This window comes from Chanodichthys erythropterus, chromosome 20 (assembly GCF_024489055.1).
Source record: "Chanodichthys erythropterus isolate Z2021 chromosome 20, ASM2448905v1, whole genome shotgun sequence".
Lineage (NCBI taxonomy): Eukaryota > Metazoa > Chordata > Actinopteri > Cypriniformes > Xenocyprididae > Chanodichthys > Chanodichthys erythropterus.
Window position 1 is genome coordinate 25,923,878 of NC_090240.1, and position 26,723 is coordinate 25,950,600.

The following is a 26,723-nucleotide window of genomic DNA, read 5'->3' on the forward strand; positions in this document are numbered from 1 at the left end:
ATATCCAGAATATTTCGACAGAAACACTGAGCTGGCAGTCAAACCTCACAAGCCTGGAAGTCATTAAACGATCAGAGTGCTTTGTCTGCCATCAGTTAGGAACAACAGGCTGCGAAGAGAGTTGCTTTGGCTAGTCTCTGCATTTCACTCGTAGCCTCTGTGGTTGCTTGACCTGTCTATTCATTACTCTTGATGCTCAGTAGACTGTCTGGCCCGATGTAAAATCTGGATCCAGAAACAATATAATGAATAATAAGATTAAGATTTATTTGTAAAGGATTTTTCACAGTAATTATCATTACAAAGCAACATATTAAAAGATATTGCACTCAATTTATTTCTATCATAACAACTCGCATGACTTTTTAGCATGGTAATGGATATGACCATGGTATGGATATTTCAATAATGGATATTATTTGGTCTTTGGCGGAATAGATCTGCTGCTGTTGATTGTTGCTGTTGTTGTAGATTATTGATGCTGCTGCTACAGGAACTTGCTACTGCCAGTACATATGCTGATACTCTGCTGTGTGTATGTAAGACATACTGCTTCTGCACAAATAGCATATATAAAATTACCCCTAGCAGATCTATACAGGTGGAGCTGGGGAAGGTGGAGGGTTTTAGAGGAACTCTGAAAGCACGCTGCAAACTGCTATAGTGAATACTAACCAGCCATTTAAATATTGTGAGCAGCAAGCTCATTGACTCCAGATACGACATAAACCAGCTAGTGCCAAGTAGTTAACGCTGTGAATATCATCAGTTTGCGTTAAGGACCCATCTGCCTGTGCCATCTAGAGTTTCATGACAGAACTAGGCATTTAATATGTTAATGTTAACCCTAAAATCCTAAAACATTTTGTTTAAAAACAAAATTCTATCAAATTTTCCATGGAACACCCAGATACCCCTCTAAAAGAAAGGAGATTGTACAAACAAACAGTATTAAGAGTAATTTACACTGTTTAATTGTATGTACTATCTTTTACAGATTGCCCTGCAGGACAGTTTGGAGTTGGATGCTCACAGTTTTGTGACTGTAATGGAGCTCCATGCGACTCAGTGACCGGGCAATGTCACTGTCCCGCTGGGCAGACAGGGCAACACTGTGAGGAAGGTAAGAAAAACAGCAGTGGAGATCAAACAGAAAAAAAAAAAACAAGAAACCAAAGACAGGGAGTCATATAATACTGTCAAATAGTTTAGAGCGAGTTTGCAAGTGAACCATCATATTCACTTATCCCAAATTTATCTGGAATCATCATTTTACATGGTGCTTCATCTGAACCGTATAAAACAAGCTGACCTCAGCTTTCTCTCCTCGCGCTACACGTTTAAGCGAAATGAAAATTGTTTTGCCATTAATGACTTTTCATTCTGTTCTGTCTTGGAGTGGAAGAGGTAGTTTAGAGGGGAGAAATTGCTGTGTTTTTGGAGGTCTATTATTAGCCACATTTTGCATAGCCAAAGATCATAGACATAACTCGATAATATATCCCTCCTCACAGGCCAATCCATTAGAGGAGTTCTCTCTCAAATGCAAAAGGACATGCATTGCAGAAAGAGAGGAGTGAAGCCATGCCACAGAGCTACTTAACAAGCCAGAGACAAATATTAGCTGTTAATAAACAGTCTGTGGCTTCCAGCTGAGTGTGTGTGTGTGTTGTGTATGAGAGGTTATAGGTGTGCTGTCGGCTGTCAGTATGTGTCAGTATGGCTGTCAGTGTGAAGTATGAATAAGATGAAATTATGTACTGTCTTCAAGTCTTCAACTTTTACCCCTTATCTTGATGATTTGATTATATCAGTATGTAATTTTACACTTTGAATAAAACATACTTGAAGTATGGAAGTCCATTTTAGTCACATAAGAAAAAATAAATCACGCTTTGGTAAATCTTATGAGATAAACATCCATAATTATGAGATAAAAAGTCGAAATTGTGTCATACTAATTCGTACGGAAGAGGATTAGGGCCAAGCAATAATAAAAAAATAAAACCATCTCGAGATTAAAGTTGTTAAATTTCGAGAAAAAAGTCGTTAAATTAGGAGAACAAATTCGTTAAATTATGAGAAAAAATTTGTTAAATTTCGAGAAAAAAGGCGAGATAAAATGTTGAGAATAAACTCATTAAATTGAGAAAAAAAGTCATTAAATTACGAGGACAAATTCGTTAAATTACGAATTTGTTCTCATAATTTAACGACTTTTCTCATAATCGCACGACTTTTTCTCGTAATTTAACGAATTTATTCTCAACATCTTATTTCGACTTTTTTCTTGAAATTTAATGAGACTTTTCTCGAAATTTAACAACTTTAATCTCGAGATGGTTTTATTTTTTTATTATTGCTTGGCCCTAATCCTCTTCCGTAAAGTCGTAATTATGAGATAAAGTTAAAATTGACACAAAAACAGTAATCATAACCGAAAAGTTAATGATGCCATATATGCGGCTTTTCATGTCATAATGAATTTTGACTTACTATGTCAGAATTTCCACTTTTTAGGGCAGAATTATGATTTATCAAAGCATGATTTTTCTTATATGGTGGAAATGGGCTTTGATAGGATAGTTCCCCCCAAAATTATATGGGCTCCAGTGTTGTTTAGTTCCCTGAGTTCTTCGAATAACTTCTTTTGTGTTCTGCAGATGAAAAAAATGCATATAGGTTTGGAACAACATTAGGTAAATGATGTCAGAATTTTTGGGTGGACTATAACTTATTCTAACTTAATGTTCAGAGTGTGAGGAGGGCCGTTGGGGACTGGGATGTGCAGAGTTGTGTCCTTCCTGTAATAATGGTGGAGTGTGTGATCGGCAAAAAGGCACCTGCATTTGTCTGCCGGGATACATGGGAGATCTCTGTCAGAATGGTAAAAAATTTGAAACTTTAATCTTCTCATTGAACCTCTGTTCAATACCAGACATCTGTCATGAGTTTGTGGTTACATTTGTATTTCTGCTTTTCGAATGCCAGATTGAAAAACGGATTATATCTGTTGATATAATTCACAGGTTGGCAATTTTTGCATTTTTTTTTTAATCAGTCTGCCCAGTTGGCTACTTTGGCCTCAGCTGCCAGTTGCGCTGTTCCTGTGAAAACAGTGGGCATTGCCACCACGTGACGGGTCTCTGTGTTTGTAAAGATGGCTGGACAGGGCCCAGCTGCGCAAAAGGTAAGTTCACACTTAAAAATCACAGATTAGATTTAGTTTTTTTGTCTAGAACTTATAGTGAAAGAGACTAAATATGTACTAAATATGCCATTCAATGATTTTGTCCCATGGATGTCAGACAGCCTCTCTGACATCTAGCCCATCTGCAAATCGCTTCAGGCTCAGTTTTTACAAGATTTGTCTCTCCTCTGTCATCACATCACAGTCAGACTGGGCTGTCCTACAGGACCAGCTGACCTTTAGTGGTCACATTATGGCAACTGCCCAGTCTTGCCTCTATATGCTCCATAAAATAACAAAATCCAGTCCTTCGTGCATTGCCACAGATGCCACTACACCCAACTCTTTGTTTCAGAATTTACTGTGTTTGGAATACACTTTAAAGGGTTAGTTCACCCAAAAATGAAAATTCTGTAATTTATTACTCACCCTCATGCAGTTCCACACCCGTAAGACCTTCATTAATCTTCGGAACACAAATTAAGATATTTTAGTTCAAATCCGATGGCTCCGTGAAGCCTCCATAGGGAGTCACTTCCTCAAGATCCATAAAAGTACTAAAAACATATTTAAATCGGTTCATGTGAGTACAGTTGTTCAATATTAATATTATAAAGCGATGAGAATATTTTTGGAGCGCCAAAAAAACAAAATAACGACTGCGTCAGGAAGCATCGAAGCGTTATGAATCAGTGTATCGAATCATGAATCGGATCGCGGTTCAAACCCGCCAAACGGCTGAAATTACGTGACTTTGGCGCTCCGAACTGCAGATTCGATACACAACAGATTCACTGTGCTCCGATGCTTCCTGAAGCATTGTTTTGAAATCGGCCATCACTAAATAAGTCGTTATTTATTTTTATTTTTTTGGCGCACCAAAAATATTCTCGTTGCTTTATAATATTAATATTAAACGACTGTACGCACATGAACTGATTTAGATGTGTTTTTAGTACCTTTATGGATCTTGACAGAGGAAGTGACATTGCTCCCTATGAAGGCCTCACGGAGCCATCGGATTTAAACTAACATATCTTAATTTGTGTTCCGAAGATTAATGAAGGTCTTACGGGTGTGGAACGGCATGAGGGTGAGTAACAAATGACAGAATTTTCATTTTTGGGTGAACTAACGTTAACCCTTTAATACTTAACCCATTACTGGTCTGTTATGTAAATCTATGTATATAGCTGTGTATATCTAATATGTATGTGTTATGTAAAAACCCTGAACTTATGCAAAATGAAGCTCCATGATGTGTGTTCCATCTCCAGATTTTCTCACATTATGTCCTGTTCTTTGAATTGGCTGCCTTATTTAAGGCCTCATTACCTATAATTCAGCCTGCATTTGGATAGGAATTACATCACATCCAGTTAGAAGGTCACATACTTGTTTCAGAGTGGATGAAGCTAAAATAGAATATGATGTTGCAACTCTTCACTGCAAAAAATCAGCATTTTTGTCTGAAGTAATTAAATCGCAAAATACAATCAGATTATATCAGATTTAAAATGCAATTCTCTTTTGGAATAACTTTGTTCATTTTTTGGAAGAAGTGAAAAGCCAGCTTACGACTTTACCCTATTTACTTTCTCACTATACACTCCAGCTGAGCCATTACAATCACCACTTTCTTCGCATAAATGATCCTTGCCCTCGGTGGATCCACTACATGCAGTTTGTTGCAAAAACGACTGGCAGGAAAACATAAAGTAAACGAGTTGGCTGCTTTAATAAATCTGGTCTCTTTACTTTACTCAAACTCATAATGTGATCATCTCTTAGTGGCAGAGTGGGAATTAATTATTTGATGTAATGGGGCATGTATATTCTGTGGCAGCTTGTGAGCCGGGACGCTGGGGGCTGAACTGTGCCAACCAGTGTGACTGCAGGAGCAGCGTGGGCAGCTGTGACCCTGTGACTGGGCTGTGCCATTGTGACGTAGGCTTCACGGGACCACGCTGTGATCAAAGTATGAGCAACCATTGATATGTCCTTCAGGGAATGCAAATCTAGCATTTTCTGATGTTTTTGTTGCCTTTTCTAGAGTGTCCTCAGGGTTTCTTCGGCCAGGGCTGCCGCTACAGATGCCAGTGTGAGAATGAAGCAGCGTGCGAGCACGTGAGCGGTGCCTGTACTTGTTTACCAGGCTGGACTGGAACGTACTGTGAAAAACGTAGGACAAATAGCTGGTTATGCGCTGTGTATCTTTAAAACTAGTCCATTTATCATGTTTGAGTGTGTATATATATATATATATATATATATATATATATATATATATAATATATGTATCTTTAACAGCATGTCCTGAGGGCTTTCATGGATTTGAGTGTCAGCAGAAGTGCCAATGCTTGAATGGTGGCCGTTGTCGCCCAATGACTGGAGACTGCCAGTGTCCATCTGGCTGGGTCGGGCCCCTTTGCAACACCAGTGAGTCATTTTACTGCATTTAACATCCCATGACACTGAATGGTAACAAGAAGCATGTTCAAAGCGTTCCCTCTCGCTTTCGTGTAAGGTGAAAGTAGAGCAGTAAAACAGATATTCTGAGTTTCAGCACACTTTGCACCGGCATGGCCTCACCCTGATGTGTGACTGCCTTTGATGTAGAATCCTGGTGGCAGTGTATTTCAGGATGTATTGTAGTACCTTTTGTAGTTTTAAAAAAGCAAAACAAAACAACATAGTTTTATTGATTATATTTGCTGTAGCATGTGAAGATGGCAACTATGGCCCTGGCTGCAATCAAACCTGTAACTGCCACAATAATGCCACCTGTGACCCTGCTGATGGGCGATGTGAGTGTGGAGCAGGATGGACAGGGAGCAGCTGTGAACAAGGTGATGTATTTAATGTAACTGTCCTGAGAGATGTTTATACAAATAATTCTAAAACAATTAGTTCCTGTCCTTGATTCTGATTGGTCAATAGCTGTGTTTTATTTACGATAAAACACGGCTATGACCGTTTCACCCAACGGTTCTGTGTATCACTACACAACACCCTTAGCAACCACTCTTAGCAACATAAACTGTATGTTCTCAATTGATATTGTTCATTGAAGCTTACTGTATTATGTAGAAGAGTATTGTGAGAAAGAGATAGTGTGAGCGAGTTTATTACCTGCATTCAGATTTAGCATTTTCCTTTAGGTCAGTCCTATGTTTATAATAAAAAATCAGTTTAAATATCTGATGTATTATCTTGTCCTTTTAACAGTTAAGGGGTTTTCCCGTGACTGACAGTCGCTAGTCAAAGCATTTGTCAGTTGCGTCTTGTTCCGTGTTCACAACAATTCAGTCTTTTCAATCTAAAAGTCTTCGCTACTGACTGACACACTCATAAAGACAGTCTTTGCTGCCATCTAATGGCCTAATAATGTAACTTCTGTTGCCGTTCTCGGTCAGGGACTATTTTTTCTGGCAGAAGGAAGGCTTTTAGTGACAGTTTACTTCATGAAAGTTGCATTGATGCATATTTTTGGCTTTAATATTTGTATTGTGTGGTAACTCCGCTTCGCGCCGTGCCTAACAACACCCTTCAGCTGTGACTTATTCCCAATACAGCACAGCCTCTCGTACCTTATTGATTACTTATAATTATACAAAAAAACATGCTACTTGTATAATTGTTTTTTTTTCAGGGCCCGCGGCATAGGCAGAATAGGCAAATGCTAGGGGCGCTGCCCATCTGTAGGGATGCCCAAATGAATTCATTTTTTTTCTTTAATCTAAATTAATGTAGTAATATTACTAATTCTAAATATTTAAAAACAAAAAAAAAAACATAACCAGTGGGTAGATTATTTGTAATTTTGAATCAGTAACGGACTACAATTTCTATGACAAAAATTGTAGTTAGTAACGTAATCCATTACACATTTAAGGTAATATAGATTTTAGTTTACTTTTGACCTAACTCATTTATCACATTTATTTGCATAGGATAATCTTGTATCATATTGATATAAAATACAAAGAGAAAGAAAATATATGCTTATCTGAAATATTATTTTGATAAATACCCAAATATATGTGAATCATATATTTAGGATACAATAATAATATTTAGTTTTTCTTCTTTTTTCCCCAATGTCTTGTACAATGAACACATTTAGGATACTATATTAAATGTATAACTAAGTTAACTAATTCCATTGTGTTCCATCTAGCTGTTTATAAAAAATAAAATAAATCTCTATTTTTGTTTAATTATTTTTTGTACTGATTTGTACTAATTATAAGTAACATTAAATTGATAGCCCTAGAAAAATAAAATAAAATAAGAAACCCTGCATTATTATTAAATTTATTGAAATATATTCATATGCAATTAATTTGGAAAGCATTCCATCATGTAATAATTAAATGAAATATCTCATGCCAGAATCATGCTCAACATGTTCACATGAAAGGGGAGATCTTTGTCTTTATTATATAAATTGTAGGTAAGAATTTTTTTTTTTTTTGCCAGAGTGCACAGCTGGCTTCTATGGTGTGGGCTGTCACCAGCACTGCCTGTGCCAGAATGGAGGGTCATGTGACCGAATCAGTGGGCACTGCACATGTCTTAGTGGATGGACTGGAATGGCCTGTGAACTGGGTAAGAGACAGACCAAACATTTTACTGTATAAATGCAGCATTTCAAGTAATTCAAATAACAGTGTGCATTAAACATTTTGATGGAAGTTTATGTGACAGTTTTTATTTCAGCAAATGTTAATGTGATGTTTTTTTTTTTTTTCTTCAAACATCCCATTTATGTGTTTTGTGTTTTCAGAATGCGCTCTGGGACACTTTGGTATTGACTGTCAACACAAATGTGAGTGTGAGAACGGTGGCGTGTGTGACGGACAGAGTGGCAGATGCTCCTGCCCAGCAGGCTGGATGGGCACACGCTGTGAGACAGGTAAAAAACATTATAGTGTGATCTTACCATAATTTTGGCTGAAAAAAATGACCATAGGGAAGATGACATATTTACAAGATATACATTTATCCCCATTCTGTGTGTTTTGATCAGCATGTACTCAAGGTTTATATGGTCCAGGCTGTAAGGAGCATTGCAGGTGTGATCACAACGCCCCATGTCATCACATCACTGGCACCTGCATGTGTCCGGCAGGCTGGAGAGGGTCACACTGCGAGAAAAGTAATTTTCCCTAATGTCTATGTTTTTTCTGTCAGATTGCCCCCTGCTGGCAGACCCATCATAACTCATTTGTGCTCTTTCAGTTTGTTTACCCGGTTCATATGGGAAGCGGTGTGCTCAGCGATGCCACTGTCCTCGGGGCACTTCCTGTAACCATGTGACCGGGGAGTGTGGATGCCCACCTGGTTTTACTGGTAACGGCTGTGAGCGAAGTTAGTGATTATCTCTAGATCTCATTACACTTACATTGAAATTTCTTTGAGTGAAACACTGATCTTATTGTTCTGGATCTCAATGGTTTTTGTTGTTCTCCTCTGCAGTGTGTCAGTCAGGTACGTTTGGACTGAACTGTAATCAGGTGTGTCAGTGCTCTGAGGTTAATCAGCTCTGCCATCCCATCACCGGTGTGTGCTACTGTGCTCCAGGATACCATGGCAACAAGTGTGATACAGGTTTGCCCTTCATGATGTCACCTTCTTTCATCTTATGGCCAATTCACACTGCACCGACAGACGTAGAGCAACACTGACACTCAGATTACAGCACTTCACTTCTCAGACATTCTAATTCCGATTCGGCATGTTCAGTCGGTGAAAACAAGCTCCAACAAGGGTAACACACTGATCCGACAAAACCCCACAAACTGTCTGTTGTCTGAATTGGCCTTTAAAGGGTTAATTCACCCAAAAATGAAAATTCTGTCATTAATTACTCACCCTCATGTCGTTCCAAACCTGTAAGACCTTTAACTTCGGAACACAAATTAAGATATTTTTGATTAAATCCAATGGCTTAGTGAGGCCTACATTCTCCCTCTCAAGATCCATAAAGGTACTAAAAACATATTTAAAACGGTTCATGCGAGTTCAGTAGTTCTACTTTAATATTATTAAGCGACGAGAATACTTTTTGTGCGCCAAAAAAACAAAATAATGTCTTTTCAACAATATAGTGATGGGTGATTTCAAAACACTGCTTCAGAGCTTTACGAATTTTTTACGAATCATTTTTTTGTTATATTAAAATTATTTTTACATGCATTCATTTATTTTTGCTACTTTTCAAATGCCTTAAATATAGACATTTATCCCAAACTTTCATCCTGAAATGTAAAAATCAAACATAAAAATATTAGTTACATTTATAAAATAATCTAAATCTAAACAAAGACTGTGTGAAACTAATCATAATTAATTTTTACACAATTTACAATTGTCCTTCAGTTGTGGCAGCATTGCCATTACAACTGACACTTTACAAACTTTCAAGTGTATTAAAGGTGCCGAAGAACATGTTTTCAAAAGATGTAATATAAGTCTTAAGTGTCCCCTGAATGTGTCTGTGAAGTTTCAGCTCAAAATACCTCATAGTTTTTTTATTTTTTTTTTTATTTTTTTAACTGCCTATCATTATAAATGCGCCAATTCAGGGTACGCGGCCCCTTTAAATCTCGTACTTTACGCCCCAAGAGCTCACGCTTGCCTTAAACACCATAAACAAAGTTCACACAGCTAATATAACCTGCAAAATGGATCTTTACAAAGTGTTCGTCATGCAGCATGTTAAATCGCGTAAGTACAGTATTTATTTGGATGTTTACATTTGATTCTGAATGAGTTTGATGGTGCTCCGTGGCTAAAGCTAACATTACACACTGTTGGAGAGATTTATTTATTTATTTTTTTGGGGAGAGATTTATAAGGAATGAAGTTGTGTTTATGCATTATACAGACTGCAAGTGTTTAAAAATGAAAATAGTGACGGCTCTTGTCTCCGTGAATACAGTAATAAAACGATGGTAACTTTAACCACATTTAACAGTACATTAGCAACATGCTAACGAAACATTAAGAAAGACAATTTACAAATATCACTAAAAATATCATGTTATCATGGATCATGTCAGTTATTATTGCTCCATCTGCCATTTTTTGCTATTGTTCTTGCTTGCTTAACTAGTGTGATGATTCAGCTGTGCACATCCAGACGTTAATACTGGCTGCCCTTGTGTAATGCTTTAAACATGGGCTGGCATATGCAAATATTGGGGGCGTACATCCCGACTGTTACGTAACAGTCGTTGTTATGTTGAGATTTGCCTGTTCCTCGGAGGTCGTTTAAACAAATAAGTCTTATATAAGAAGGAGGAAACAATGGAGTTTGAGACTCACTGTATGTCATTTCCATGTACTGAACTCTTGTTATTTAACTATGCTGAGGTAAATTCAATTTTTGAATCTAGGGCACCTTTAAATTAGTGTACTTGTTTACCATGGAGACAACGTTATTGAAACATACTTGACGTTGAATATGAGACGTGATGTGTGCAGAATATTTTTACAGTGTGTAATTTCCAATCAATTTGTAATTGTCATTTTGTTCCAAAAAGGTTTAAATGTAATTTCCATTAGTGGCTAAAATGCCCTTTGTTGAAGAATCACATTCTATGAAGTTTTAAAGGTCATAATCATCATTGTTGCATGATAGAGCAAGACTTTGTTGTTTTAGAGCAGTTGTGGCCTAATGGTTAGAGAGTCAGACTGGTAACCCAAAGGTTGTGGGTTCAGGTCTCAATACCAGCAGGAAATGACAGCACCTAAACCCCAATCACTCCCTGGGAGCCACAGCAAAATGGCTGCCTACTGCTCTGGGTGTGTGTGTCCACAGTTTGCAGTGTGTGTGTTCACTACTCCTAATGTGTGTGCACTAACTGGATGGGTTAAAAGCAGAGGACAAAGTACGAGTATGGCCTTCACATGTCACTTTCACTTTTACTTTAGAGTGTGAGGTGGGCCATTATGGTTCCAACTGCGAGAAGAAGTGCCAGTGTCTGAATAACGGAGTGTGTAAAACCAGCACTGGCACCTGCACCTGCCCAGCAGGATACATTGGACCAAACTGCAATATCAGTTAGTCACACTTTCACTCACTGTTCATTTCAAGATTTAAGAAAGGTGAGTATAATCACTAAAGACTGTTCTCTCTCTAAAGCTTGTCCATCAGGCCGTTACGGGAAAGACTGTGCACGAGTAGCTTTGTGTGGTGAAGGGGCCCGGAGCGATCCGGTCACAGGCAGATGTGTGTGCAAAGCTGGCCAGCGAGGGGAAGACTGTGGGAAAGGTCTGACAGCATTTCTGCTAAAACTGAGGGTGGAGGGATTGAGTTTGTGTGAAATAAGCTGATGTAATTGTGTCTCAGGCTGTGCTAAGGGCTGGTTTGGGGAAGACTGCGCTCAGCGTTGTAACTGCAGTAATGGAGGAGTGTGTGATGCTGTCACAGGAAACTGTACCTGTGGGCTGGGCTGGACAGGAGACAGCTGTGATAAAGGTCAGCACAGATTTTGCACAGATTACCCAAACATGAACATGAAAATTCTGCTAACGCGGATTTGATCAATATTTACAACTGCGAATAAGGATGAACCAATATAAAAATTCAAGCCAGTACTGATAAGCTGATAATTATTTTCAATCAAAATGTAAAATATACTGTGTGTGTGTGTGTGTGTGTGTGTGTGTGTGTGTGTATATATATATATATATATATATATATATATATATATATATATATATATATATATATATATATATATATATATATAATATATACTACCGTTCAAAAGTTTGGGGTCAGTACGATTTTTTTAATGTTTTAGAAGAAGTATCTTCTGCTCACCAAGCCTGCATTTATTTGATTAAAAATACAAACAAAAACAGTAATATTGTGAAATATTATTCCAATTTAAAACAGCTGTTTTCTTTGTCATTATACAGTAAAGTGTAATTTATTCCTGTGATCAAAACTGAATTTTCAGCATCATTACTTCAGTCTTCAGTGTCACATGATCCTTCAGAAATCATTCTAATATCATGATTTGATGCTCAAGAAACATACATTTATTATTATCAATGTTGAAAACAGTTGTGTACAATTTTTTTTGTGTACAAAATTCTTTGATGAACAAAGTTCAAAAGAACAGCATTTATTTAAAATAGAACATTTTCTAACATTATAATTGTCTTTACTGTAACTTTTGATCATACTTTACTGTATAATGACAAAGAAAACAGCTGTTTTAAATTGGAATAATATTTCACAATATTACTGTTTTTGTTTGTATTTTTAATCAAATAAATGCAGGCTTGGTGAGCAGAAGATACTTCTTTTAAAACATTAAAAAATCTTACTGACCCCAAACTTTTGAACGGTAGTATATATATATTCTATAAAATAAAATAAAAATTAATTGTATAAGTGAATTTAGGCATCACAACATTATAGTGTATAGTATGTAAATGGATATTAAATGATTAAATTGTTTAAATGTGTTGTTGTGTTGATCAGAGTGTCCCAGAGGGAGATATGGTGCTGACTGCAGGGAAATGTGTGACTGTAAAAATAATGGCACTTGTGACAGAGTGATGGGCGAGTGTCACTGCCCTCCTGGGTACTATGGGCATCTCTGTGAACATGGTGAGAAAAGACAGGATCTTTTTCATAGAATGTTGTATCCTGACTATTTTAGTCAGATTTGTACTGATTCTAAATTTTATTTTTATCAAAAGCATGCCCTGTTGGATTCCATGGTCATCGCTGCCAGTCTCTGTGTGACTGCCGGGCCAATGCACCTTGTGACCCTGAAACGGGCCGCTGCCTCTGTCCTCCTGGTTACCAAGGACTCCGCTGTGACAGAGGTGCTCCTGTATAATGCTTATAGCTGATAAATGATACATATATTCTGTTCCTTTTTTTGTAATTTTTTTCCTATATAGCCACATTTTTTTTTTAATTTTTTAAACAAAATACAGTAAAAACATGAGTATTGTGAAATATTATTACATCTTAAAATAACCATTTTCTATTTAAATATATTTTAAAATTTAATTTATTCCTGTGATAGCAATTTTCAGCAGTCTTTAGTGTCACATGATCCTTCAGAAATCATTCTAATATGCTGAATTACTGCATATATTTATATTTTTGTTGAAACTGTGAGATGGTATTTTTTCAATATTCTTTGAGGAAGAGAAAGTTTGCAGCATGTACATGCCCACACAAATATCTTGGGTTTCCACGTTTTATGGGGACTTTCCATAAACATAACTTTCTGCATTTATACATTTTCAAAAAAACATAATTTAGTACGATTTATAAGCTTTTTTCTACATGGGGACTGAAAAATGTCCCCACGAGGACAAAGATTTCAGATATTGCAGTCTTTGTGAAGATATTTTGTCCCCATAATGTTTACCGTAACCATTAACTGATGTTAACAGATTTATCTTAAAAAATGTATTAGTAAATGTTGATATTAACATTAACTAATATTAATGAACATAAGTACATAAGTACTTTACATTGTTCTGTCATGAAACTCTAGATGGCGCAGGCTAATAGGTCCTTTAACCCAATCTGCTCGTAATCACATCGTTATCTATATGACACAGCTGATTGTTTCTTGCTGTATCAGTAGCCAATGAGCTTGCACGCTCAACCTTTCAAAATACTTGGGTAGCATTTGCCTTAGCAGTGCAGCACGCTTTCAGAAACCCTCCACCTTCCCCAGCTCCACCTGTATAGATCTGCTACAGTTATTCATGTACGCTATATTGTACAGCAGCAGCATGTCTAACCTGCTCACAGCAGTGTGTCGTGTATGTATTGGCAGTAGCAAATACCGTACTTACACTACTACAGCAGCAGCGTAGCAGATCTATTCTGCCAAGACCAAACATTTCAGCATTGTCATCCCCATTACCATGCCAAACACTCCGAGCATTGTCATGACAGAAATGTAGTTAACTAATGTTAACAAATGAAACCTTATTATAAAGGATTACCATTTTTCATACTGTATATGTATGTTTCAGAGTGTGAGCAAGGAAAATTTGGGTCTAATTGTGTCCACAAATGTGACTGTGACGGAGACACACCATGTGACCCTGTCAGTGGCAGGTGTCTGTGTGCACCTGGAAAAATGGGATCACGATGTGATATAGGTGAGCCATCCACCAAATTTCTTGGAATGTGACTTTTTCTTCAGTCAAATGTTTATTTTTGAATTGACATCAGACTGTGGAGTAAATCGATTTGGGCCTGACTGCTCAGAGAGATGTGAATGTCACAACGGAGGCCAGTGCAATCCACGCAATGGACGCTGCACCTGTCTGAACAGTTGGGTCGGACCGAGCTGTCAAGAGGGTAATGGTCATCCATAATATCCTTCACATTTTACAGTGATCTCAGAGAATAACTTTCCTCTATCATTTGTGTTAATAACAGGGCTTACATCGAGTCACAGTACTAGCAGAAACAAAAGGAAGGACTCGTCAGTATAGCAGTCTCACGGTTTCTTACCCAGTTCAGTAACAGACGCGGACAGTGTCACTGACTGTAAACTGACCTGCCTTGAATTTTTGCCTTGTAGCACAGATCTTTGAACACAAAAAGTCCATCAAACAATCGAGTGACTCTGACGAGGACAAACTCTTGTGGCAGTAGAGACTTCCATTAGTTGGTTAATAAATGATAAACTTTCTCATGGAAAAGTGGACATCAAGTTCAACATGAAGGAGAAGACTTGTCATATTGAAGCTCCTCCTGGATGAGGACAAATTCAACCATTTTTTGAAGAGTTTTTCAGCATCAGTTCTGCTCAGGGAGATCGAGCTTTTAGAAGACTTTAGTTAGTTTAACTGTAATCAAGAAAAGCACAAAATAAAGGCCTTCGGTTCACCTGAAACTGAATCCCATCACCACTGTGATCCTAAACAAAGGCCTTAAAGGGATAGTGCACCCCAAAATCAAACTTCTGTCATTTATTTACCCATTTAACTCCAGATTTTGTCTCAAGTGGAACTTTTTGCAATTGCTGTAAGATACTTTGAGTAAAACGCATGTTAATTGTATTATTTTTGAACATTTACAAGTAATAACTTCTTTAAGAATTTAGATAGAATTTTGCACAAAATTGAGTGAATATGTTACGGTGTATAATATTTGGGTGTTGATATATATTGTCCATATTCAAAACTTTGAACTTTTTTCAATCATATAAAAATATGAAACTGGAGTCATTTATTACCTGTGTACATACTGTATGAATGTAAAAGTTTTTTGTTTTTTTTATGTGAATGTTTCTGTACAATTTTATTTTAAAGAAAACTGTACTGTAAACCTTATAACTTGTAGGGTTTTTGCTAGATTTATTTTTGTATTGTACCTTATCTACATAACTACGCCATGTGCATTTGTGAAGTGTGAATTGCATTCTTAAAGGAACACTCCACTTTTTTTGAAAATAGGCTCATTTTCCAACTCCTCTAGAGTTAAACAGTTGAGTTTTACCGTTTTCGAATCCATTCAGCCGATCTCCGGGTCTGGCGGTACCACTTTTAGCATAGCTTAGCATAGTTCATTGAATCTGATTATACCGTCAGCATTGCGCTTAAAAATGACCAAAGAGTTTTGATATTTTTCCTATTTAAAACTTGACTCTTCTGTAGTTAAATCGTGTACTAAGACCGACGGAAAATGAAAAGTTGCGATTTTCTAGGCTGATATGTCTAGGAACTATACTCTCATTCAGGCGTAATAATCAAGGAACTTTGCTGCCGTATCATGGCTGCAGCAGTGCAATGATATTACGCAGCGTCTCTCACAAACGTCTCCATGGTTGCAAGGCACGTTCCCTGTGCAAGCAGGGGCTCACGGGCGCTGCGTAATATCATTGCTAACTCTAGGGGACATGGAAAATGAGCCTCTTTTCAAAAAAAGTGGAGTGTTCCTTTAATGCAGACTATATGAACTCAAAGGAAATGTGTATTTCAACATTTCTGCAGCTAAGTCAGGGCCAAAAATAGCACTTAAATTGTTCTGTTTTCATCAACCATGGCTAACATGGTTGATGCTTTTTCTTTGTTTTGTAACGGTTGATTTTCTAAAAGCTTACACATTTTTTATTCATGATTAAACATCTTTTTTTTAATGTTGTTATTGGTGCACTCAAGTTTTAATGGAATTTTTTTATTAAAAAATTACAAGAATATTGGCATTGTTTTTCCATTTGCACATCACTGACTTGCAAAAAAAAAAAAAATGCATTGAACTGGAGCTGGTCTTAATGCTTTTTGCTGTTTTTCAGAACAAAATGCTGTTTGTTTTACCACACTGTAAACCCTAACACAAAATAATTAATTGGTTTGAGTTGGACAAACTTAAATCAAACTAATTAGTTCAGTCAAATTAATTTTTATGAGTATTTAGCACTTTATTTTCACAGAACTGATATATTTTAAGTAAAACATGAACTGTTTCATTGTTTTAACATTTTTTTTTATTTTAGATTAACTTAAGTTTAACTGAAACTGGGCTGGGATTTGTATTTCTCAGCATGCTTTGCCCATGTTAAATGCTAAAATTAAGTGTTATATAATGTTTTTTTCTTTAAGATTAATGTTGAGTGGGAGATTTAGTAGTGATTAAAGTTTTGTTATGCTAATTTAGTAGAGTTTCTGTAAATGTGGGTTTTTGGAGAGTTACCATCATGGTGACAAGCAAGCATGTTAAGTGTTTTATATTGCTGTCTCATTCAATAAGTGCTATACCATGCTATTGTTAACATATTAGCAAATTAACATTAACATTAACAACTGAATTAGCTTGTTATAGCTAGCTATGTTTACATTAATAAAATGTTTACATTGAGCTTACATGATAATTTTAAGTTAAATGTATCAATTAGTACTCAAACATTTTAAGTTAAGAATAATTAAAGCACATGAGTGCAAAATAAAAATCGGCCAGTTTTGTTTACTTACACTTTTTAACTTAAAAATTTTCAGGCAAATTTTTGAACTTTGCCAATTTATTCGTGTTTACAGTGCATAAAAAAACAAGGGGAAATTTTATATCATACATAGCACACATTTAGACATTTTGGACATATTTAACCAATAAATATTTGTGCCTTTTCTACAAAAAAATAAAATAAAAAATGCAAAGACTAAAGAATTTTAGAATTATTTATTTTCAGTTGTTTGAAGCTGTACATATTTTTCTTCAAGCACAATATCAAGCAATAATTGCCAATGAAAAAATAAATGAAGGCAAATGTGATAATGGTCATTAAAACCAGTACAGTATATATCAGATTATATACATGTTATCAAACCATTCCATTATGTATCTACAGAGATCACCATAACTTAATGCATTTCTTTAACAGTAATGGTCATATTACAGTTAATAATTATCAGAATAATAGGTTATACAAAAAAACATTTTAGATTTCCTGTACATACAGTTACTCCTATTGACAATATTTTTTCAAATAATTTTATAGCAAAATATTCAGCTTGGGCTCTTTCTACAACAACCTCTATCATTGCAGGAAAAAACAAAACAAATATTAGGCTGTTGTTGTAATCGTGTACACCAACAATTTCTCATTTAATGATATTTATCCTACACATTACGAAACTGGTACATGTTGTGCGATGTTTACCATCTAAACAACATAGTTATGGCTTCCTGAGCGAGAGCGAACATATCAAAACATACCGTGAACTGAAAAGTACCACTAACATGCAGCTTCACTCAACATACAAATGACAAATACAAGGACATTTACAATGACTCTCAGCTAATGGCAACTGAAGCAATGCTTCCACTTCTATCAAAGCCTGCTGTCTTCTTTGGTTAAGTGCTACTTCAAAAAGCCTACTTTTTCTAGTTTAACAGTATGTTAGACTCGGCATTTCTACAGCTCAATGTAGCTCAATCAACAATCAAAACCCTCATAAGTTGCATTACATTCCAACTACAGGTCAACACTTTCATACTCAGCCAAGCGTAAGCATTGTTCTACACTAAATATATAGGCCATTATTAAAATTCATTAGTATGTACATGCAGCTAACTGTATTGAGACTCTTTGTAGATAACAATACATAAATTTAGTAAAAAGTCCATTCATATTGGAATGAGTGTCAGAATTATTTGAACTGCCTTGATATGATATGAATTGCATTTATATTATTAAAAGTTAATAATTACAATAACATAAGTTATTCTATAAAGCCTCTGTCACTCTCACCAGCTTATTCTCACCATTCACCACTGATGGTTTTAAAATGCCATAATGCGTACACTAGATAATTCTATTTGTACAGATAAAACATGCTAAATAAATTGTTGCAACATTGAATATTTAGCATTAGTACTGAATAAGGCATAATTTAGTAATCTCAGACTCAAATGAACACTGTCCTAATCAGTCTGCAAATGTCTGAGTAATTAAAAATGTTAATGAGAACACATGCGAAAAAAATTACACTAGGAAGAGAAGATCCACTGTTTTGCAAAAATTATTGTAAGCTACTGATTTTTTTTTCCTTCCAGTAGAGGGCGCCATTGGCCAAAAACAAACGGGAGTTAAGACGCACAGTACACATACAAAAGGACAACAAACAACAAAAATGCCTTAAAAATAGTTTAGACAGTCATGTGTGAATACTGACCGACATAAAAAAGAATCCAGTGCGCTCAAAATAGTTCTGATAATTGAACATCCATTGAAATAAATAAATAAAATAAATAGGAACCGAGATTTCCACATTCGTCGACTCACACCATTAAGGCAATGCAACAAACACTGAGTACAGATGACACGACTACCAATTAACATTTGAAAACAAGTCACGTGATCAAACGTAGGGGTTTGGAGGAAACAGACATTTCTTTGGTTTCAGCCAGACGAATCTGTGACAAATAAGCTCACAGACCACGACTCAACTACTGTAATTTGTTTTCTAGAAAAAGCTCCTGAAAATAAAAAGAACAATGGGTTTACGAACACTTTCAGATATTGCACATTTGTTGAGGCCTGTTTTTGATTAATATTTCTGACAGTCTCACAACCCAAAGCTAACATTTGTTTACTTAGTATTATATAAATCTACAATGACTTTCCCTTTCTATGTTTAGAACTAAAAAGCAGCCAGAAATGCTATAGTTTGTAGTATAAATGAGGTCTTGTAAACAATCACTATACTGATTATGAATTCAGTGATGTTTCCATATAAAACTAGTTTAATGCCTTTTTTTGATTGTTCAGTCATGTATTTGCCAGTGCTTCATCATTTAGCTTATGCAAATGTATTAATTTTCCAAAATGTAGGGAAAAAGCACTGGCCAGTGGATCTCATGCATTTCTAGAATAAGTACAAACCCCTAATACTGCACTTCTCAGTGTTTACTACAAGGGGACAAAGGGGAGGAGGAAGCGAGCCGGTGCGCTTGATCTCAGTGGTTTCTTAGTGGTTGGAGCGTCGTTCTGCTTATTGAGTACGTGAGCATGCTTCCCTTCTGCCCGTGCGATTCCTGGCCTCCTCTCAGGCTAATGTCAGCAGACTCCATGTAGTGTGCGAGTTGGCGTCTCCTGCAGGACCTGTGACGGTGCTGGTCCCATGTGCCAATGTTTAATTCGGTCAAAGCTCAGAAAGAAGCAGGTCGACACAGTCACTGACCTTCCTTTTAGGACCGGTAGTCTTTTTTACTGAAGGGCTTGTTGCCTAAGATACTGTCCACTTCATGTATTATTGATGATGATAATTTTGGAAGAACCTGAAAGAATGTTGAATTGAAGTTTGTGTTTTTCAATGTTACAAATTTATTAATAACAAAACTTGTTGGCCAAAACAATGACCCGATATGCTTGTATGTTACATTTTTGCTGTTTCGTAATTCTTAACATAAATCTTGGCTACGAAGCCTATAATAGGCCATTTAATGACAGGTTCAGTGACAACTTACAGCATAATAGTAGGGCTGTATGATAAATCGGCACTGTTTTCATTTATGTGCGAGCAGCTCACAATCCGGTGTTTTCAGTGGCTCGGTTCACAGTAAAATGCTGCTCCACGCAAACTCTAAATCTAATTTTGGAAAACAACATGTACCAAACATTTTCCCATACTTGTAATGAAAAGTCAACAACAGCAAAAAAATTCCTCCAAAATAAAAGCTTCATGGTTTAACGTTTAAAACAAGTAAGACTTTTACTGTAAAATAAATATTAGATTATTTTACTTAAATACTCGATTTATATTTTACAGTATAATATTACAATAGTAAAATTGTATTTAATATTCGTAGTAGTCATAATAATCACATTAAAAAATAAACAATAAACAAAATCATTTTTATAAGAAAAATCGCAATTCATTTTTATTTATTTTTTTACCTCAAATCGAGCAGCCCTAGCATATAGTATAGGTGATGATACACGGGGGAACTTTTTGAGCAATGTTGCCGAGCAACGTTGCTTGGGCACTTCCCCATTGAGAATGAGCAACAAATTTATATCTGGATACGTTAGATTGGTTGTGGGCAATTTTTTGAGATCCTCCAATCAGAATGTTAGCAGCCGATCACGTGACTGGTTCGGAGATTTCAGAAAAAATTCAAACAAGATGGCGGCCTCTCAGCGGCAGTGGAGCGGAGAAAAAGAGTGTGAACTTATATCTTTTTACGCTAGTAAGTTGTCATGCGTCAACCCAAAACAGGGAATTTACCTCATATATTGCTTAAAATACCAACAACTGTCCAAAGTAATGCATGGAAGCTGTAATCAAGCCACTGAATGTTTTCAGTTAAAGGAACACTTTTTTTGAAAATAGGCTCATTTTCCAACTCCCCTAGAGTTAAACAGTTGAGTTTTACCGTTTTCAAATCCATTCAGCAGATCTCCGGTTCTGGCGGTACCACTTTTAGCATAGCTTAGCATAGTTCATTGAATCTGATTAGACCGTTAGCATCGCGCTTAAAAATGACCAAAGAGTTTTGATATTTTTCCTATTTAAAACTTGACTCTTCTGTAGTTACATCGTGTACTAAGACTGACGGAAAATGAAAAGTTGCGATTTTCTAGGCTGATATGGCTAGGAGCTATACTCTCATTCCAGCGTAATAATCAAGGAACTTTGCTGCCGTATCATGGCTGCAGCAGGCGCAATGATATTACGCAGTGTCTCTCACAAACGTCTCCATGGTTGTAAGGCACGTTCCCTGTGCAAGCAGGGGCTCACGGGCGCTGCGTAATATCATTGCACTGCTGCAGCCATGGAACGGCAGCAAAGTTCCTTGATTATTACGCCTGAATGAGAGTATAGTTCCTAGCCATATCAGCCTAGAAAATCACAACTTTTCATTTTCCGTCAGTCTTAGTACACGATGTAACTACAGAAGAGTCAAGTTTTAAATAGGAAAAATATCAAAACTCTTTGGTCATTTTTAAGCGCGATGCTAACAGTCTAATCAAATTCAATGAACAATGCTAAGCTATGCTAAAAGTGGTACCGCCAGAACCGGAGATCAGCTAAATGGATTTGAAAACGGTAAAACTCAACTGTTTAACTCTAGGGGAGTTGGAAAATGAGCCTATTTTCAAAAAAAGTGGAGTGTTCCTTTAAATACTAAAAAGACGGAGTTAATTAAACGTCTGTAGTAGCGTAGGCTGTAGGGCGTATGGCACATAAATGTAGCTTTTGATGCGATCGACGCGGGTTCGAATCCGCCTTTTGCTGAACTCGCTCTTCTCCCTTTTTCTATCACAAATCAGATCGGAAAGGCATTTAGTTTTTAATAAAAATGAAATAAAAATATTTGAAAAGTTGAAATAAAGTGCCTATAATAAGGTATTTATTGAGTTGGCAATAGATTTGCTCCTCTCTGATTGGTTGCTGCCAACGGTTTGTTGCCCTAATTAGTTGCCCTGTGTCTCATCAGGTTGCCCGTTGACAGCAACATTGCCCCGCAATATTGCTCAAAAACACGTGTATCATCACCTTAAGACTATTGGGGAATGGTGTCAAAAAAAATGGCCAATGTGCATGTAATGAGTTTTTTCGTTGCTAATAATAGTGGAAGCAGGGCCTGAAAACTAACTTTTTGCCATTACTGCCAATGGCCGGTGACTTTTTACCTGCCGTAAATATTTTTTTTTAACCAGCCATTAAACAGATTAATCCTTAATAAAGTTACAAAAGTTATTCAGTCAAGAACAATGACTGATTATCCTTTGTCTTTTCTTGTTTGATTAATACTAAAAATACAGACAGCAGCAGGAATATTTAGGCTGCTGTCACTTTAAGAGCTTATGCACGGATCCAATGTACTGTTACACCTGTTTTATTTCTCAACTGTTTAAGACATGACTGAAGAAGACTTGAAAGAGAGCTCAATTCAGTATTCGTGCACTGTCTGAGAAGCGGATTTCTGAGCACACGCTTCGGATGTTTGTAAACAGAAAACATTCGGCAAACGAATTATGTTCCCTTTCACGTCTTCTTGAACTTGAATATTTAAATTGGCAAGGCTTAAAGGATTAGTCCACTTTTAAATAAACTTTTCCTGATAATTTACTCACCCCCATGTCATTCAAGATGTTTTTCTTTTTTCAGTCGAAAAGAAATTAAGGTTTTTGAGGAAAACATTCCAGGATTTTTCTCCATGTAGTGGATTTCAACGGCTACCAACAGGTTGAAGGTCCAAATTACAGTTTCAGTGCAGCTTCAAAGGGCTTTAAACGATACCAGACGAGGAATAAAGGTCTTATCTAGAGAAACGATTGGTCATTTTCGAAAAAATACAACCGTTTATGCTTTATAAACACAAAATACCGCCTTGAACGTACTTCCCATTTCTGCATTCTTCAAAACGCTTACGCTGAATGTTCTATGCCTTCCCTATTCTACTTACGGAATGAATGTGGCGCCAGTTTTTGTTTTTTTCCATAAGTAGAATAGGGAAGGCGAAAATGACCAATCGTTTCGCTAGATAAGACCCTTATTCCTCGTCTGATATCGTTTAAAGCCCTTTGAAGCTGCAATGAAACTGTAATTTTGACCTTCAACCTGTTGGTAGCCATTGAAATCCACTATATGGAGAAAAATCCTGGAATGTTTTCCTCAAAAACCTTAATTTCTTTTCGACTGACGAAAGAAAGACATGAACATCTTGGATGACATGATGGGGGTGAGTAAATTATCAGGAAAATCCTTCAAACTTTCGTGACAATGCAACACCGCCCTGTCAACTGTCACGAGCATCATTCACGTTTGTTGATGTTTATGTTCTCACAATTTTGCATTGTTAGAATTAATAAAAATGTTTACGGCCAACTGGCGATTGACACCGTTTCATATAGTCGCCAGCACTGATGTTGCCAGAATGAAAAGCTCTATTCAAGTATTTATCCTGCTGTCAGTGTCTCACCTGAATGGCTCCTATGTTCTCCATCAGCTGATCAGTGCTGGAGGCCCCCAGCAGCACACAGCTCACCCCCTCGTTCCTCAGACACCATGCTAGAGACAGACCAAAGCACAGACACTCAAAACAGTCAACAGCAAGAGCCTACAACTGTAAATCGGTAAATGTGAAAGCCATTTGAAAGCTCAACCAGAAATCTGGCCTCGGGTAACAAAGCTAAATTTAGATACTAGATTCTCTAAGGAAAGTTGAAAGCAATTCAGGCCTGTGTGCTTTTTATATAACCAATAATGTCAGAACACTGAACAGAAGAAAGCCAGAAGTAGGTGTACTTGACAGTGCTAACATGTGGGCATTAAGCTTGAACTAACCGGTTACCGCTGAAGCAGATGCATTTTAAGCTATAAAAATGAACTCGACTTTTGTTCTATGTTAAACAAGCGACACACAGAAGGGAAGCTTAATTTAGGCTCTAACTAACTATTATTGTTTTAAGCTTAGACAAATTATTTAAAGGGTTAATTCACCCAAAAATGAAAATTTCTGTCATTAATTACTCACTCTCATGTTGTTCCACACCTGTAACACCTTCGTTCATCTTCAGAACACAAATTAAGATATTTCTAATGAAATCCGAGAGGTTTCTGATCCCCATAGGAAGCAATGCAAATACCATGCTGATTACGTTGTAAACACAGTGCAGCGCTTCCGGGTTCAATGTCAGAACTCATTATTGGCCAGCTCCTGTGTCGTCGTGCTGCTCATGTGAACAGCATTGGCCAATACTGAGGCGTTCTGACGTAGAACCCGGAAGCGCTGCACTGTCTACAATGTAAACAGCATAGGAGGCTGACAGGGAAGAGAAAAAATTGTTGAATAAAGTCGTTTTGTTTTTGCGCACAAAAGTATTCTCATCGCTTTATAACATTGAGGCTGAACAATGTTATTTAACAATGTCTTTACTACTTTTCTGGACCTTGAATGTGGTAATTACACTGCTTCCTCTTGGGGATCAGAAACCTCTAGGATTTCATCAAAAATATCTTAACTTGTGTTCTGAAGATGAACGAAGGTCTTGGGGGTTGGAATGACATGATGGTGAGTAATTAATGACAGAATTTTTGGGTGAACTAATGCACGTTCCTTGTCTTATTGTACTTCTTCCCAACATTTTTATCATTGAATGTCCTATTTCACTCAGACGTAAGTAACATTATAAAGTAAAATAAGTTTAATATTAACTCTAAAGTTTTAACAAAACATTCACAGATTGCAGAAAGCCACATCGTATATGACACAAGAACAGACACAAAATGAATACAAGACAAATCACATCAAGTGCCAAGCAATGCGTATCTGGTCTAGTTATAAGTTAGAACTAACCTACTAAACCCCTGCTGTTCCTCTGACCTTTACTGCTCTATTAAATAAGATTATGTACAGTTTAAACAATTAGTGTGGAATACAAGCCACAAAACAGGCAAAACCTAATCTAAAATTAGAATGTATCTATGCTGTTTCTGCTTCGATTAATAATAGTAGCTGATTGTTTTATATGCTTAATGTGCTTTACACAGGAAAGGACATCAGTTGTTCCTATCAAACAAACACTGACATCTGTGCTTTTGGGATGGTTTAGCATTAAGTTAAGCTTATTCTAGACAAGAACAGACAGGAAGAAAGCCTCTGATTGGTTAATATTACTGTTCAGGAATCTTAATTGTGTAAATCACATGTGCTGTCTAACGCATATTTTACAGACAAGACTGTCCAACATATTACCCAAGACAACAAGACACAGGACAGAAGGAGCAGACTGGGACAGACAGCCTGTCCTGAGCTCCAGGCAGGCAGACAGACAGACAGACAGAAAGAGAGAGAGCAGCAAGGCCTGGGCAGTATTACCGATGGCCAGCTGGGGCAGCGTGCAGCCCAGCCGCTCCGCAATGGCCTGCAACTCTTTCAGCTTCGCCTGCTGACGGCGGCCTTCCTCACTCAGGATCTTGTCCTTCAACCACTGGTAGCCCTGTTTCAGACAGACAGCACACCTGCTCAGAGAGCCACACGCTGCAGAGCCACAGGAATAGCCAATGGATATTCATTTTGTTTGTGAAGTAATGATGGAATGGATAATATCTGCATACATAGCCACAGGAACATGTTTTATGAGGGGGTGCTGATGGGACGGTATGTGACTCTCACCAGCTGGTGAACATTATACTTCTCTTGCTCAACTGATACTTGCACAAGAAAAAGGACAAGGCTAAGGTGTTGTAAATGTAAATTATTTATTATTTTAAACCACTGTATAATGACATAGTTTATACTAATTGCTAGTCTTACCATATTTAAGTACAGTGTTCTTGCACCTACTCTATGTTATTACACTAGAGTGCCACTGATGGTTCTGAGAAAGAGATTGTGAAATATTTTTATAGTTTAAAATAACTTTTTATTTGAGTATATTTTAAAATGTAAATTATTCCTTATGTAAATGTATGTTAAAATGTAATGTAATTCCGGTCTTCAGTGTCACATGATCCTTCAGAAATCAGAAAAGAATACTAGTAATCATGCATAATTTACTGTTATTGCTATAGTAAGTACATGTAATGTGTAACTACGGCTCTGTGTTACCATGAATACCTTTCAATGAAATAAATACATAAAAATATGGATTTAATCCCTAAGATTGATTATTACCTAGTTTTTACCAAAGCTCGGCTATAACCTAGTTATTACCTAAGACTGGTTATTACCTAATTATTATCTAGTCATTACCTACCTATTTGTTACCTAAGATTAGTTATTACCTAAGATTGGTTATTACCTAGATATTATCTAGTTATTAGCTACCTAATCATTGCCTAAGATTCGTTATTACCTAGTTATATTACCCAAGATAACCAATATTCAGTAATAACTAAGTAATAGCTAGGTAATAGCCAATCTTTGGTAATAACTAGGTAATAACCAATCTTCGGTAATAACTAGATAGTAACTAATCTAGTTATAACTAACTAGTTATTACCTAGTTATCTAGTTATTACCTAGTTATTACCTACCTAGTTATCATCTAAGATTGGTTATTACTTATTTATT

At 36.6% G+C, this 26,723-nt stretch overlaps 2 protein-coding genes across 5 annotated transcripts in view; one reads left to right on the top strand and one right to left on the bottom strand.

The window, feature by feature from the left end:
- megf6a (multiple EGF-like-domains 6a) overlaps nt 1-16,207 on the top strand; it is a 79,734-nt gene extending 63,527 nt beyond the window's left edge. Inside the window, exons 16-35 of the mRNA XM_067370509.1 lie at nt 998-1,123; nt 2,756-2,887; nt 3,062-3,190; nt 5,037-5,168; nt 5,244-5,372; nt 5,501-5,629; nt 5,911-6,039; nt 7,673-7,801; nt 7,980-8,108; nt 8,223-8,351; nt 8,435-8,563; nt 8,672-8,803; nt 11,132-11,260; nt 11,343-11,471; nt 11,550-11,678; nt 12,696-12,824; nt 12,917-13,045; nt 14,222-14,350; nt 14,424-14,552; nt 14,634-16,207. Coding sequence (XP_067226610.1) covers nt 998-1,123; nt 2,756-2,887; nt 3,062-3,190; nt 5,037-5,168; nt 5,244-5,372; nt 5,501-5,629; nt 5,911-6,039; nt 7,673-7,801; nt 7,980-8,108; nt 8,223-8,351; nt 8,435-8,563; nt 8,672-8,803; nt 11,132-11,260; nt 11,343-11,471; nt 11,550-11,678; nt 12,696-12,824; nt 12,917-13,045; nt 14,222-14,350; nt 14,424-14,552; nt 14,634-14,689 — 2,513 coding nt within the window. The 3' untranslated portion in view covers nt 14,690-16,207. The remainder of the gene's footprint in view (nt 1-997; nt 1,124-2,755; nt 2,888-3,061; nt 3,191-5,036; nt 5,169-5,243; nt 5,373-5,500; nt 5,630-5,910; nt 6,040-7,672; nt 7,802-7,979; nt 8,109-8,222; nt 8,352-8,434; nt 8,564-8,671; nt 8,804-11,131; nt 11,261-11,342; nt 11,472-11,549; nt 11,679-12,695; nt 12,825-12,916; nt 13,046-14,221; nt 14,351-14,423; nt 14,553-14,633) is intronic.
- Nucleotides 16,208-17,393: 1,186 nt separating this feature from the next.
- The window catches only part of kcnab2b (potassium voltage-gated channel subfamily A regulatory beta subunit 2b), a 50,853-nt gene continuing 41,523 nt past the window's right edge, over nt 17,394-26,723 (bottom strand). For all 4 annotated transcript variants that reach the window (XM_067370993.1, XM_067370992.1, XM_067370995.1 and 1 more), the window contains 3 exons: nt 25,527-25,647; nt 23,628-23,716; nt 17,394-19,976 (listed from right to left, as the gene is read on the bottom strand). In XM_067370993.1, coding sequence (XP_067227094.1) covers nt 19,887-19,976; nt 23,628-23,716; nt 25,527-25,647 — 300 coding nt within the window. In that variant the 3' untranslated portion in view covers nt 17,394-19,886. The remainder of the gene's footprint in view (nt 19,977-23,627; nt 23,717-25,526; nt 25,648-26,723) is intronic.